At 41.4% G+C, this 13,522-nt stretch overlaps 1 protein-coding gene across 1 annotated transcript; it reads right to left on the bottom strand.

Annotated features, from left to right (window-relative positions):
• Positions 1 to 8,431: 8,431 nt before the first annotated feature.
• Positions 8,432 to 9,668, bottom strand: LOC110441863. The gene is made up of 2 exons (XM_021485144.1): positions 8,639 to 9,668; positions 8,432 to 8,575 (listed from the first exon to the last, which is right to left on the bottom strand). The coding sequence occupies exons 1-2, from the start codon at positions 9,660 to 9,662 to the stop codon at positions 8,499 to 8,501; spliced, it is 1,101 nt and encodes a 366-aa protein (XP_021340819.1). The 5' UTR covers positions 9,663 to 9,668; the 3' UTR covers positions 8,432 to 8,498.
• Positions 9,669 to 13,522: the final 3,854 nt, after the last annotated feature.

The raw sequence follows: 13,522 nt of genomic DNA, 5'->3' as shown, positions 1-13,522 counted from the left end.
TAACTCATGTGCGGCGTCCTTACGTCGGTCAACCCTTCACTCATGTACGCTGTCCTTACGGCGGTAAACCCTTCACTCAAGTACGTCTTTCATACGTTGGTCAAGCCCTCACTCATGTACGTCGTGTTTACGTAGGTCAACCCCTCACTCCTGTACGCTGTCCTTACATTGGTCAACCCCTCACTCCTGTACGTCGTCTTAACGCAGGTCAACCACTAACTCATGTACTTCGTACTTACGTCGTCAACCCCTCACTCCTGTACCTCGTCCATCCTTCACTACTGTACTTCGGCCTTGCGTCGGTCAACCCCTCACTCCTGTATTTCGTCTTAACGTCGTCCACCCCTCACTACTGTACTTTGTCCTTAAGTTGGTCAACCCGTTACTCATGTACGTCGTACTTACGTTGGTCAACCCCTCACTCATGTACGTCGTCTTAACGTAGGTCAACCCCTCACTCCTGTATTTTATCTTAACGTCGTCCACCCCCCACTACTGTACTTTGTCCTTAAGTTGATCAACCCGTTACTCATGTACGTCGTACTTACGTTGGTCAACCCCTCACTCCTGTACGTCGTCTTAACGTAGGTCAACCCCTCACTCCTGTACTTTATCTTAACGTCGTCCACCCCTCACTACTGTACTTCATCCTGACGTCCTACACCCTTCACTCCTATACTTTGTCCTTAAGTTGGTCAACCCGTTACTCATGTACGACGTACCTACGTCGTCCATCCTTCACTACTGTACTTCGTCCTTGCGTCGGTCAACCCCTCACTCCTGTATTTCGTCTTAACGTCGTCCACCCCTCACTACTGTACTTCGTCCTGACGTCGTCCTCCCCTCACTCCTATACGTCGTCCTTAAGTTGGTCAACCCCTAACTCCTGTACGTCGTCCTAACGTCGGTCAACCACTAACTCATGTACTTCGTACTTACGTCGTCAAACCCACACTCCTGTACCTCGTCCATCCTTCACTACTGTACTTCGTCCTTGCGTCGGTAAACCCCTAACTCATGTGCTTCGTCCTTAGGTCGATCACCCCTCACTCCTGTACGTCGTCATAACGTCGGTCAACCCCTCGCTCATCTACGTAGTCCTTACTTCGGTCAACCCTTCAGTCATGTACGCTGTACATACGTCGGTCAACTTTTACTCCAGTACGTCGTCCTTACGCCGGTCAACACTTCACGCCTGTACGTCGTACTTACGTCGGTCCATCTCTCACGCCAGAACCTCGTACTTACGTCGGTCAACCACTTACTCATATATTTCGTCCTTACGTCGCCCACCCCTCACTCATTCATGTCGACCTTAAGTTGGTCAACCCCTCACTCCTGTACGTAGTCCTTACGTCAATCAACCACTAACTCATGTAATTCGTTCTTACGTCGGTAAACCCTACGTTCATGTTCTTCGGTCTTACGTAGGTCAACCCCCCACTCATGTACGCTGTCCTTACATGTACGTCGGTAAACCTCTAACTCATGTGCGGCGTCCTTACGTCGGTAAACCCTTCACTCAAGTACGTCTTTCATACGTTGGTCAAGCCCTCACTCATGTACGTCGTGTTTACGTAGGTCAACCCCTCGCTCCTGTACGCTGTCCTTACATTGGTCAACCCCTCACTCCTGTACGTCGTCTTAACGTAGGTCAACCCCTCACTCCTGTATTTTATCTTAACGTCGTCCACCCCTCACTACTGTACTTCATCCTGACGTCGTTCACCCTTCACTCCTATACTTTGTCCTTAAGTTGGTCAACCCGTTACTCATGTACGACGTACCTACGTCGTCCATCCTTCACTAGTGTACTTCGTCCTTGCGTCGGTCAACCCCTCACTCCTGTACCTCGTCTTTACTTCGTCCACCCCTCACTACTGTACTTCGTCCTGACGTCGTCCACCCCTCACTCCTTTACGTCGTCCTTAAGTTGGTCAACCCCTAACTCCTGTACGTCGTCCTAACGTCGGTCAACCACTAACTCATGCACTTCGTACTAAAGTCGTCAAACCCACACTCCTGTACCTCGTCCATCCTTCACTCCTGTACTTAGTCTTAACGTCGTCCACCCTTTACTCCTGTACGTCGTCCTTACGTCGGTCAACCACTTACTTATGCACTTTGTACTTACGTCGGTCAACCCCTCATTCATGTACGTCGTCCTTTCTTCGGTCAAACCTTCAGTCCTATACGCTGTACATACATCGGTCAACCCTTTCAATCCAGTACCTAGTCCTTATTTCGGTCAACCCTTCGCGACTGAACGTCGTACTTACGTCGGTCAATCACTAACTCCTGTACGTCGTACTTACGTCGGTCAATCACTAACTCCTGTACGTCGTCCTTACGTCGTCCACCGCTCACTCCTGTACTTCGTCCTGACGTGGTCAACCCCTCACTCGTGAACGCAGTCCTAACGTCGGTCAACCCCTCACTCATGTACGTCGTCTTTACGTCGATCAACCTCTCACTACTGAACGCCGTTATTACGTCGGTCAAACCCTCAATCCTGTACACTGTCCTAACATTGGTCAACCCTTCACTCATGTACGCTGCACTTACATCGGTCAACTCCTCACTCATGTACGTTGTACATACGTCGGTCAACCTCTCCCTTATGTACGTCATCTTTACGTAGGTCAAACTCTCACTCATGTACGTCGTCTTTACGTCGGTCGACCTCTCACTACTAAACGGCGTTATTACGTAGGTCAACCCTTCACTCATGTACGCTGCACTTACGACGGTCAACCCCTCATTTATGTATGTCATCTTTACGTAGGTCAACCCCTCACTCATGTACGCCGACTTTACGTTGGTCAACCCCTCACTCATGTACGCTGTCCTAGGTCGGTCAAGCCCTCCCTCATGTACGTCGTCCTTATGTCGGTCAAGCCCTCCCTCATGTACGTCGTCCTTACGTTGGTCAAACCCTCACTCATGAACGTCGTCTTTACGTCGGTCAACCTCTCACTACTGAACGCCGTTATTACGTCGGTCAAGCCTTCACTCATGTATGTCGTTCTTAAGTCAGCCAACCCCTAACTCCAATACCTCGTCTTTATGTCGGCCAACCCCTCACTCATGTACGCTGCATTGTTGTCGGTCAACCCCTCACTCATGTACGTCGTCTTTACGTCGGTCAACCCCCTCACTCCTGCACGCTGTACATACGTCGGTCAACCACTCACTCATGTACGTCGTCTTTAGGTCGGTCAACCCTCTCACTCCTGCACGCTGTACATACGTCGGTCAACCCCCTCACTCCTACACGCGTCCATACGTCGGTCAACCACTTACTTATGCACTTTGTACTTACGTCGGTCAACCCCTCATTCATGTACGTCGTCCTTTCTTCGGTCAAACCTTCAGTCCTATACGCTGTACATACATCGGTCAACCCTTTCAATCCAGTACCTAGTCCTTATTTCGGTCAACCCTTCGCGACTGAACGTCGTACTTACGTCGGTCAATCACTAACTCCTGTACGTCGTACTTACGTCGGTCAATCACTAACTCCTGTACGTCGTCCTTACGTCGTCCACCGCTCACTCCTGTACTTCGTCCTGACGTGGTCAACCCCTCACTCGTGAACGCAGTCCTAACGTCGGTCAACCCCTCACTCATGTACGTCGTCTTTACGTCGATCAACCTCTCACTACTGAACGCCGTTATTACGTCGGTCAAACCCTCAATCCTGTACACTGTCCTAACATTGGTCAACCCTTCACTCATGTACGCTGCACTTACATCGGTCAACTCCTCACTCATGTACGTTGTACATACGTCGGTCAACCTCTCCCTTATGTACGTCATCTTTACGTAGGTCAAACTCTCACTCATGTACGTCGTCTTTACGTCGGTCGACCTCTCACTACTAAACGGCGTTATTACGTAGGTCAACCCTTCACTCATGTACGCTGCACTTACGACGGTCAACCCCTCATTTATGTATGTCATCTTTACGTAGGTCAACCCCTCACTCATGTACGCCGACTTTACGTTGGTCAACCCCTCACTCATGTACGCTGTCCTAGGTCGGTCAAGCCCTCCCTCATGTACGTCGTCCTTATGTCGGTCAAGCCCTCCCTCATGTACGTCGTCCTTACGTTGGTCAAACCCTCACTCATGAACGTCGTCTTTACGTCGGTCAACCTCTCACTACTGAACGCCGTTATTACGTCGGTCAAGCCTTCACTCATGTATGTCGTTCTTAAGTCAGCCAACCCCTAACTCCAATACCTCGTCTTTATGTCGGCCAACCCCTCACTCATGTACGCTGCATTGTTGTCGGTCAACCCCTCACTCATGTACGTCGTCTTTACGTCGGTCAACCCCCTCACTCCTGCACGCTGTACATACGTCGGTCAACCACTCACTCATGTACGTCGTCTTTAGGTCGGTCAACCCTCTCACTCCTGCACGCTGTACATACGTCGGTCAACCCCCTCACTCCTACACGCGTCCATACGTCGGTCAACCACTCACTCATGTACGTCGTCTTTACATCGGTCCACACCTCACTCCTGCACGCTGTCCATATGTCGGTCAACCACTCACTCATGTACGTCGTCTTTTCGTCGGTCAACCCCCTCACTCCTGCACGCTGTACATACGTCGGTCAACCACTCACTCATGTACGTCGTCTTTACGTCGGTCAACCCCCTCACTCCTGCACGCTGTCCATACGTCGGTCCACACCTCATTTGTATACGTTGTCCTTTAGTCGTATGGCTTGTAGGGTGGCACATAGTCCTCGAACATTTCCAATGAGGCAGTGGAGACGAGTTTTTTCGCAAGTGGTGAGTCCCGGTTTACGCTTTTTCGTCCTGACGGTCGACGTCGTGTATTTCGTCATCATGGGAAACACTTGGTCGTCACGAGCGTTATCAAGAGGATTATATTAAGATTTGGGAGTGGATCAGTCATGGTCTGGGAATGAATCTCTCACGGCGTAAAATCACTTTTGATTGAATTGCAGGGCAATTCAACGACTTTAAGATACCTGATAATATGATAATGTGTCAGCACATTTCTATTTCCAATACTGGGATACCTTCCTATGAACTGCAATTCCTAAGCAACTTTGGTTCAATAACTAATGAAATGTTGGTAGTTGATTTAGGAAAGATGAGTCTCTACAACCGTATAAATTTGTTATACACAACACCCTATACAGCGAGTGTACCATTCTTCAAATTGTAACAAACAATTACCCTGCGTTTCTTTCCCCCTTCAGTAAATACATGATTGTAGTTTATATGTGCATCTCATTTAAAACTTCTAATCACTTATATTACAATGTATTTGTAGATATTATCCCAAAGATGTTATGTACAATGTCGATTTAGTGGATATTACCCATGGGAATATATCAAGCAGTATATATTAGATTTAGTGGATATTACCCATGGGAATATATCAAGCAGTATATTAGATTTAGTGGATATTACCCATGGGAATAAATCAAGCAGTATATATTAGATTTAGTGGATATCACCCATGGGAATATATCAAGTGATATATTCACAATGTCTTATAACCGACAGGGGAAGGGTATGAAGTGACCAGCTGTTAACGAGATACATCCGGCTTGATGAATTGACCATCACTGACCGGAACACGATAAAAACCTTCAAAGGGCACAAAGGTCAACAAAACCTCACACAGGATAAGACGCATTGCAGCGCTATAACTGACCATACTTATTGCATGACCCCTCGGAGGTACAGATATAATGCCTTCTGGATTACCGAACTACTGGATAGTGAAGCGGACGTAAAACAACAAACAAACAATCAGATATAATGCATCAGTTACATACATGCCTAAGACGTATGTGATCATTTTGACATGCATGTACATTTATACTGCAAATCCACGTGTATTTTCAATAAGAGAGACGTATATATAATATAGTGTACATAATTCTGCATTGAGATTAAAGATGCAACAATGTTAAGTTGTCATGATCGTACTTTTCAGTGTACTTCCTTGAACTCTTGATAAGTAGGACCAGTGTTATAGTCTATCAAAGGGATTTTGCTTTTTTCAGGGGAAAACGACACTATATATAATCTAGACGGACGTCATTCCTGAAGTCTGCATTTTCCTTTTAAAAGTGTCCTTTTCTGCATCCTATTGAGTCAAAAGGACATGAGAAGGCTTGTGTAACACGTGCTATAGATATTTACTGGTGTTTACATAAACCTGAATACATGTTTATCTTCCATATGTCTTGCATACGTCTAAATAACAACATATAAAATAGTCGGGTATCTAAATGTTGAATAACGGCATAACATAAAATTTGGGAATGCCACAATAAATTAGAACAGGTCAGCAACCTAGTGCCCCGCCTTGTGTTGGACCGTACATAGGGAATATATCCACCTTACTCATGTGTGGAACGTACATAGGGAATATATCCACCTTACTCATGTGTGGACCGTACATAGGGAATATATCCACCTTACTCATGTGTGGACCGTACATACGGAATATATCCACCTTACTCATGTGTGTACCGTACATAGGGAATATATCCACCTTACTCATGTGTGGACCGTACACAGGTAATATATCCACCTTATTCATGTGTGGAACGTACATAGGGAATATATCCACCTTACTCATGTGTGGACCGTACATAGGGAATATATCCACCTTACTCATGTGTGGACCGTACATAGGGAATATATCCACCTTATTCATGTGTGGACCGTACATAGGGAATATATCCACCTTATTCATGTGTGGACCGTACATAGGGAATATATCCACCTTACTCATGTGTGGACCGTACATAGGGAATATATCCACCTTATTCATGTGTGGACCGTACATAGGGAATATATCCACCTTACTCATGTGTGGACCGTACATAGGGAATATATCCACCTTATTCATGTGTGGACCGTACATAGGGAATATATCCACCTTACTCATGTGTGGACCGTACATAGGGAATATATCCACCTTATTCATGTGTGGACCGTACATAGGGAATATATCCACCTTACTCATGTGTGGACCGTACATAGGGAATATATCCACCTTACTCATGTGTGGACCGTACATAGGGAATATATCCACCTTACTCATGTGTGGACCGTACATAGGGAATATATCCACCTTACTCATGTGTGGACCGTACATAGGGAATATATCCACCTTACTCATGTGTGGACCGTACATAGGGAATATATCCACCTTACTCATGTGTGGACCGTACATAGGGAATATATCCACCTTACTCATGTGTGGACCGTACATAGGGAATATATCCACCTTACTCATGTGTGGACCGTACATAGGGAATATATCCACCTTACTCATGTGTGGACCGTACATAGGGAATATATCCACCTTACTCATGTGTGGACCGTACATAGGGAATATATCCACCTTACTCATGTGTGGACCGTACATAGGGAATATATCCACCTTACTCATGTGTGGACCGTACATAGGGAATATATCCACCTTACTCATGTGTGGACCGTACATAGGGAATATATCCACCTTATTCATGTGTGGACCGTACATAGGGAATATATCCACCTTACTCATGTGTGGACCGTACATAGGGAATATATCCACCTTACTCATGTGTGGACCGTACATAGGGAATATATCCACCTTACTCATGTGTGGACCGTACATAGGGAATATATCCACCTTACTCATGTGTGGACCGTACATAGGGAATATATCCACCTTACTCATGTGTGGACCGTACATAGGGAATATATCCACCTTACTCATGTGTGGACCGTACATAGGGAATATATCCACCTTACTTATGTGTGGACCGTACATAGGGAATATATCCCATATTCACTGAGCGGAAACATTTCTTCTTAATTTTGAGGTTTAAAAAGAAAGAGGTGTGCATGTTTGTATTCTGAAAAATACCAGCTACCATCCAGTATAAACTGAATCAAACAAACTGTTGATCCGAAATCAGAAACCATGGCAGCCGTCTTGTTTTATGGGATTGGGTCAACACGTTTTCTTTCACCATCAAAATCTGATGACTCCTTCGTAAGATTATAGGCAGAAAGCCAGGGTCATCACCGGATAAAAGCTCAGTAGCATCATAGAACATGCTCAGAGTTCGCTATCATTAAACCCGAGTAGTAGATCTGGGTATAAGTAGTAAACCAGGAAAGTTCAATAACATTCTGACCATTTCATCACAAGATTTATTGCATGGAATACTATCAGCCAATCAGAACTCGGTAGCCTCATTAAATATGTGTGAAATTCACTGATTATGGAAGTGAGAGACCTGGGGAAAACGTTACGCCAAGTAAGTTTTTAATCTCATATATTTTCAAGAACAAATAAATAGCCCTAAAGACACATTTAAAAAAAAAAAAAAATAGCAATGGTTACTGAAACAAGAAACACATGCGTAGGATATTTTATAATTTATTTTTATCCTGTGAGCTACAAGATCGCAACAGTAACTATGGAATAAAACAGTTATGTTACAAATACAAAGGTTTTATAATGGTCATTCTCCCTTTTATACTAGTCATTCTCCCTTTTATACTGGTCATTCTCCCTTGTATACTGATCCTATTCCAATTTATACTGGTCATTCTCCCTTTTATACTGGTCATTTTCCCTTTCATATTGGTCCTATTCCCTTTTATACTGGTCATTCTCCCTTGTATACTGATCCTATTCCATTTTATACTGGTCATTCTCCCTTTTATACTGGTAATTCTCCCTTTTATACTGGTTCTATTCCCTTTTATACTGGTTATTCTCCCTTTTATACTGGTTCTATTCTCTTTTATACTGGTTCTATTCCCTTTTATACTGGTTATTCTCCCTTTTATACTGGTTCTATTCTCTTTTATACTGGTTCTATTCCCTTTTATACTGGTTATTCTCCCTTTTATACTGGTTCTATTCTCTTTTATACTGGTTCTATTCCCTTTTATACTGGTCATTCTCCCTTTTATACTGGTAATTCTCCCTTTTATACTGGTTCTATTCCCTTTTATACTTGTCCTATTCCAATTTATACTGGTCATTCTCCCTTTTATACTGGTCATTCTCCCTTTTATACTGGTCCTATTCTCTTTCATACTGGTCATTCTCCCTTGTATACTGGTCCTATTCCAAGTTAAACTGATCATTCTCCCTTTTATACTGGTCATTCTCCCTTTTATACAGGTAATTCTCCCTTTCATATTGGTTCTATTCCCTTTTATACTTGTCTTATTCCAATTTATACTGGTCATTCTCCCTTTTATACTGGTCAATCTCCCTTTTAAATTAGTTCTATTCCCTTTTATACTTGTCATTCTCTCTTTTATACAGGTCATGCTCCCTTTTATACTGGTCCTAATCCAATTTATACTGGTCATTATCCCTTTTATACCGGTCCTATTCCAATTTATACTGGTTATTCTCCCTTTTATACCGGTCCTATTCCAATTTATACTGGTTATTCTCCCTTTTATAATGGTCATTCTCCCTTGTATACTGATCCTATTCCAATTTATACTGGTCATTCTTCCTTTTATACTGGTTCTATTCCCTTTTATACTGGTCATTCTCCATTTTATACTGGTCCTATTCCAACTTATACTGGTCATTCTTCCTTTTATACTGGTTCTATTCCCTTTTATACTGGTCATTCTCCCTTTTATACTGCTGGTCATTCTTCCTTTTATACTGGTTATATTCCCTTTTATAATGGTCATTCTCCATTTTATACTGATCCTATTCCAATTCATACTGGTCATTCTTCCTTTTATACTGGTTCTATTCCCTTTTATAATGGTCATTCTCCATTTTATACTGGTCCTATTCCAATTTATACTGGTCATTCTTCCTTTTATACCGGTCCTATTCCAATTTATACTGGTCATTATCCCTTTTATACTGGTCCTATTCAAATTTATACTGGTTATCCTCCCTTTTATACTGGTCCTATTCAAATTTATACTGGTCATTCTTCCTTTTATACCGGTCCTATTCCAATTTATACTGGTTATTCTCCCTTTTATACTGGTTCTATTCTCTTTTATACTGGTTCTATTCCCTTTTATACTGGTAATTCTCCCTTTTATACTTGTCATTCTCTCTTTTATACCGGTCCTATTCCAATTTATACTGGTTATTCTCCCTTTTATACTGGTTATTCTCCCTTTTATACTGGTCATTCTCCCTTTTATACTTGTCATTCTCCCTTTTTTTTACAGGTCATGCTCCCTTTTATACTGGTCCTATTCCAATTTATACTGGTCATTCTTCCTTTTATACTGGTTCTATTCCCTGTTATACTGGTTCTATTCCCTTTTATACTGGTTCTATTCCCTTTTATACTTGTTATTCTCCCTTTTATACTGGTTCTATTCTCTTTTATACTGGTTCTATTACCTTTTATACTGGTCATTCTCCCTTTTATACTTGTCATTCTCCCTTTTTTTTACCGGTCATGCTCCCTTTTATACTGGTCCTATTCAAATTTATACAGGTCATTATCCCTTTTATACTGGTCCTATTCAAATTTATACAGGTCATTATCCCTTTTATACCGGTCCTATTCAAATTTATACTGGTCATTCTTCCTTTTATACTGGTTCTATTCCCTGTTATACTGGTTCTATTCCCTTTTATACTGGTTCTATTCCCTTTTATACTTGTCATTTTCTCTTTTTTATACAGGTCATGCTCCCTTTTATACTGGTCCTATTCAAATTTATACTGGTTATTCTCCCTTTTATACTGGTCCTATTCAAATTTATACTGGTTATTCTCCCTTTTATACTGGTCATTCTCCCTTTTATACTGGTCCTATTCTCTTTCATACTGGTCATTCTCCCTTGTATACTGGTCCTATTCCAAGTTAAACTGATCATTCTCCCTTTTATACTGGTCATTCTCCCTTTTATACTGGTAATTCTCCCTTTAATACTGGTTCTATTCCCTTTTATACTTGTCTTATTCCAATTTATACTGGTCATTCTCCCTTTAATTCTGGTCAATCTCCCTTTTAAATTAGTTCTATTCCCTTTTATACTGGTCATTATCCCTTTTATACTGGTCCTATTCAAATTTATACTGGTCATTCTTCCTTTTATACTGGTTCTATTCCCTTTTATACTGGTTCTATTCCCTTTTATACTGGCCATTCTCTCTTTTTTATACAGGTCATGCTCCCTTTTATACTGGTCCTATTCCAATTTATACTGGTTAGTCTCCCTTTTATACTGGTCATTTTCCCTTTCATACTGGTCCTATTCTCTTTCATACTGGTCATTCTCCCTTTTATACTGGCAATTCTCCCTTTTATACTGGCAATTCTCCCTTTTATACTGGTAATTCTCCCTTTAATACTGGTTCTCTTCCCTTTTATACTTGTCTTATTCCACTTTATACTGGTCATTCTCCCTTTAATTCTGGTCAATCTCCCTTTTAAATTAGTTCTATTCCCTTTTATACTGGTTCTTTTCCCTTTTATACTTGTCTTATTCCAATTTATACTGGTCATTCTCCCTTTTATTCTGGTCAATCTCCCTTTTAAATTAGTTCTATTCCCTTTTATACTTGTCATTCTCTCTTTTATACAGGTCATGCTCCCTTTTATACTGGTCCTATTCCAATTTATACTGGTCATTATCCCTTTTATACCGGTCCTATTCCAATTTATACTGGTCATTCTCCCTTGTATACTGATCCTATTCCAATTTATACGGGTCATTATCCCTTTTATACCGATCCTATTCCAATTTATACTGGTTATTCTCCCTTTTATTCTGGTCAATCTGCCTTTTAAATTAGTTCTATTCCCTTTTATACTTGTCTTATTCCAATTTATACTGGTCATTCTCCCTTTTATTCTGGTCATTCTCCCTTTTATAATGGTCATTCTTCCTTTTATACCGGTCCTATTCCAATTTGTACTGGTTATTCTCCCTTTTATTCTGGTCAATCTGCCTTTTAAATTAGTTCTATTCCCTTTTATACTTGTCTTATTCCAATTTATACTGGTCATTCTTCCTTTTACACCGGTCCTATTCCAATTTATACTGGTCATTCTCCCTTTTATTCTGGTCATTCTCCCTTTTATACTGGTCCTACTCCCTTTTATACTGGTCATTCTCCCTTTTATACTGGTCCTATTCCCTTTTATACTGGTCATTATCCCTTTTATACTGGTGCTATTCCCTTTTATACTGGTCATTCTCCCTTTTATACTGGTCCTATTCCAATTTATACTGGTTATTCTCCCTTTTATACTGGTCCCTTTTCCTTTTATACTAGTCCTTCTCCATTTTATACTGGTCCTATTCCAATTTATACTGGTCATTCTCCCTTTTATAATGGTCATTCTCCCTTTTATACTGGTCCTCAAGGTGATACATCATTATCATAATAAATAATGGCATTGTTTTATAATTCAACTGAAATTAGCGCCACATATAAAGATGTGTATTTAAAACAAGAGCATCGCTCACCTGGTATAAGTCTCACACTTGTAACCTTAAAAGTGATCTAAAATAAAGCTACAGGCAAAATAAAATATCAGTATTTATGATTAAAATTCATTCAAAAGAACCTGTTAACTTTTTTTTTAACATTTCACCCCTGTGATTGAAAGTCGAACAAAGTCATTATGTTGAACAAATTTTATAGCCTTTCATCTGAGGATGCAACTTGCAAAGTATCAACATCCTGGGACCCAATTTTGGTTATTCAGAAGAGGTTGATTAAAGATTTTAAACAAATTTGACCCCTGTGACCTTGAATATAAGTCAAAGTCATTCACTTTAACAAACATAGTAGTCCTTCATCCCAGCATGCTACTGACTAAATATCACATCCTAAGCCTTTTGGTTATCCAGAACAAGTTGTTTATTTTTTTTTATATTTTGACCATATTTGCTCCTTGTGACCTTGAATATGATTCAAGGTCATACATTTAAACAAACTTGGTAGCCCTTGATCCTAGTATGCTACTGACTAAATATCATCACCCTGGGCATTTTTTGTCATTCAGAAAATGTTTAAAGTTTTTAACATATTTGACCCCTGTGACCTTGAAAATGGGTGAAGGTCATTCATTTGAACAAACTTTGTAGCCCTTCATGTCAGCATGCTACTGGCCAAATATCATCACCCTGGGCATTTTGGTTATTCAGAAGAAGTTGTTTAAAGGTTTTTTAAGACAATTGACCCCTGTGACCTTGAATATAATTGAAGGTCATTTATTTGAACAAACTTGGTAGCCCTTCACCCAAGCATGCTACTGGCCATATATCATCTCTCTGGGCAGTTTGGTTATCGAGAAGAAGATGTTTAAAGTTTTTCACATATTTGACCCTTGTGACCTTGAAAATGGCTGAAGGTCATTAATTTTAACAAACTTTGTAGCCCTTCATCCCAGTTTGCTTCTGGCCAAATATCATCACCCTAGGCCTCTTGGTTATTAAGAAGAAGTCGTTTAAAGTAAAATATTGACGCCGGACGCCGGACGACGGATGGACGTACG

Source organism: Mizuhopecten yessoensis, unplaced genomic scaffold (assembly GCF_002113885.1).
Source record: "Mizuhopecten yessoensis strain PY_sf001 unplaced genomic scaffold, ASM211388v2 scaffold716151, whole genome shotgun sequence".
Classification (NCBI taxonomy): Eukaryota; Metazoa; Mollusca; class Bivalvia; order Pectinida; family Pectinidae; genus Mizuhopecten; species Mizuhopecten yessoensis.
This window is presented reverse-complemented; position numbering and strand designations above follow the sequence as displayed.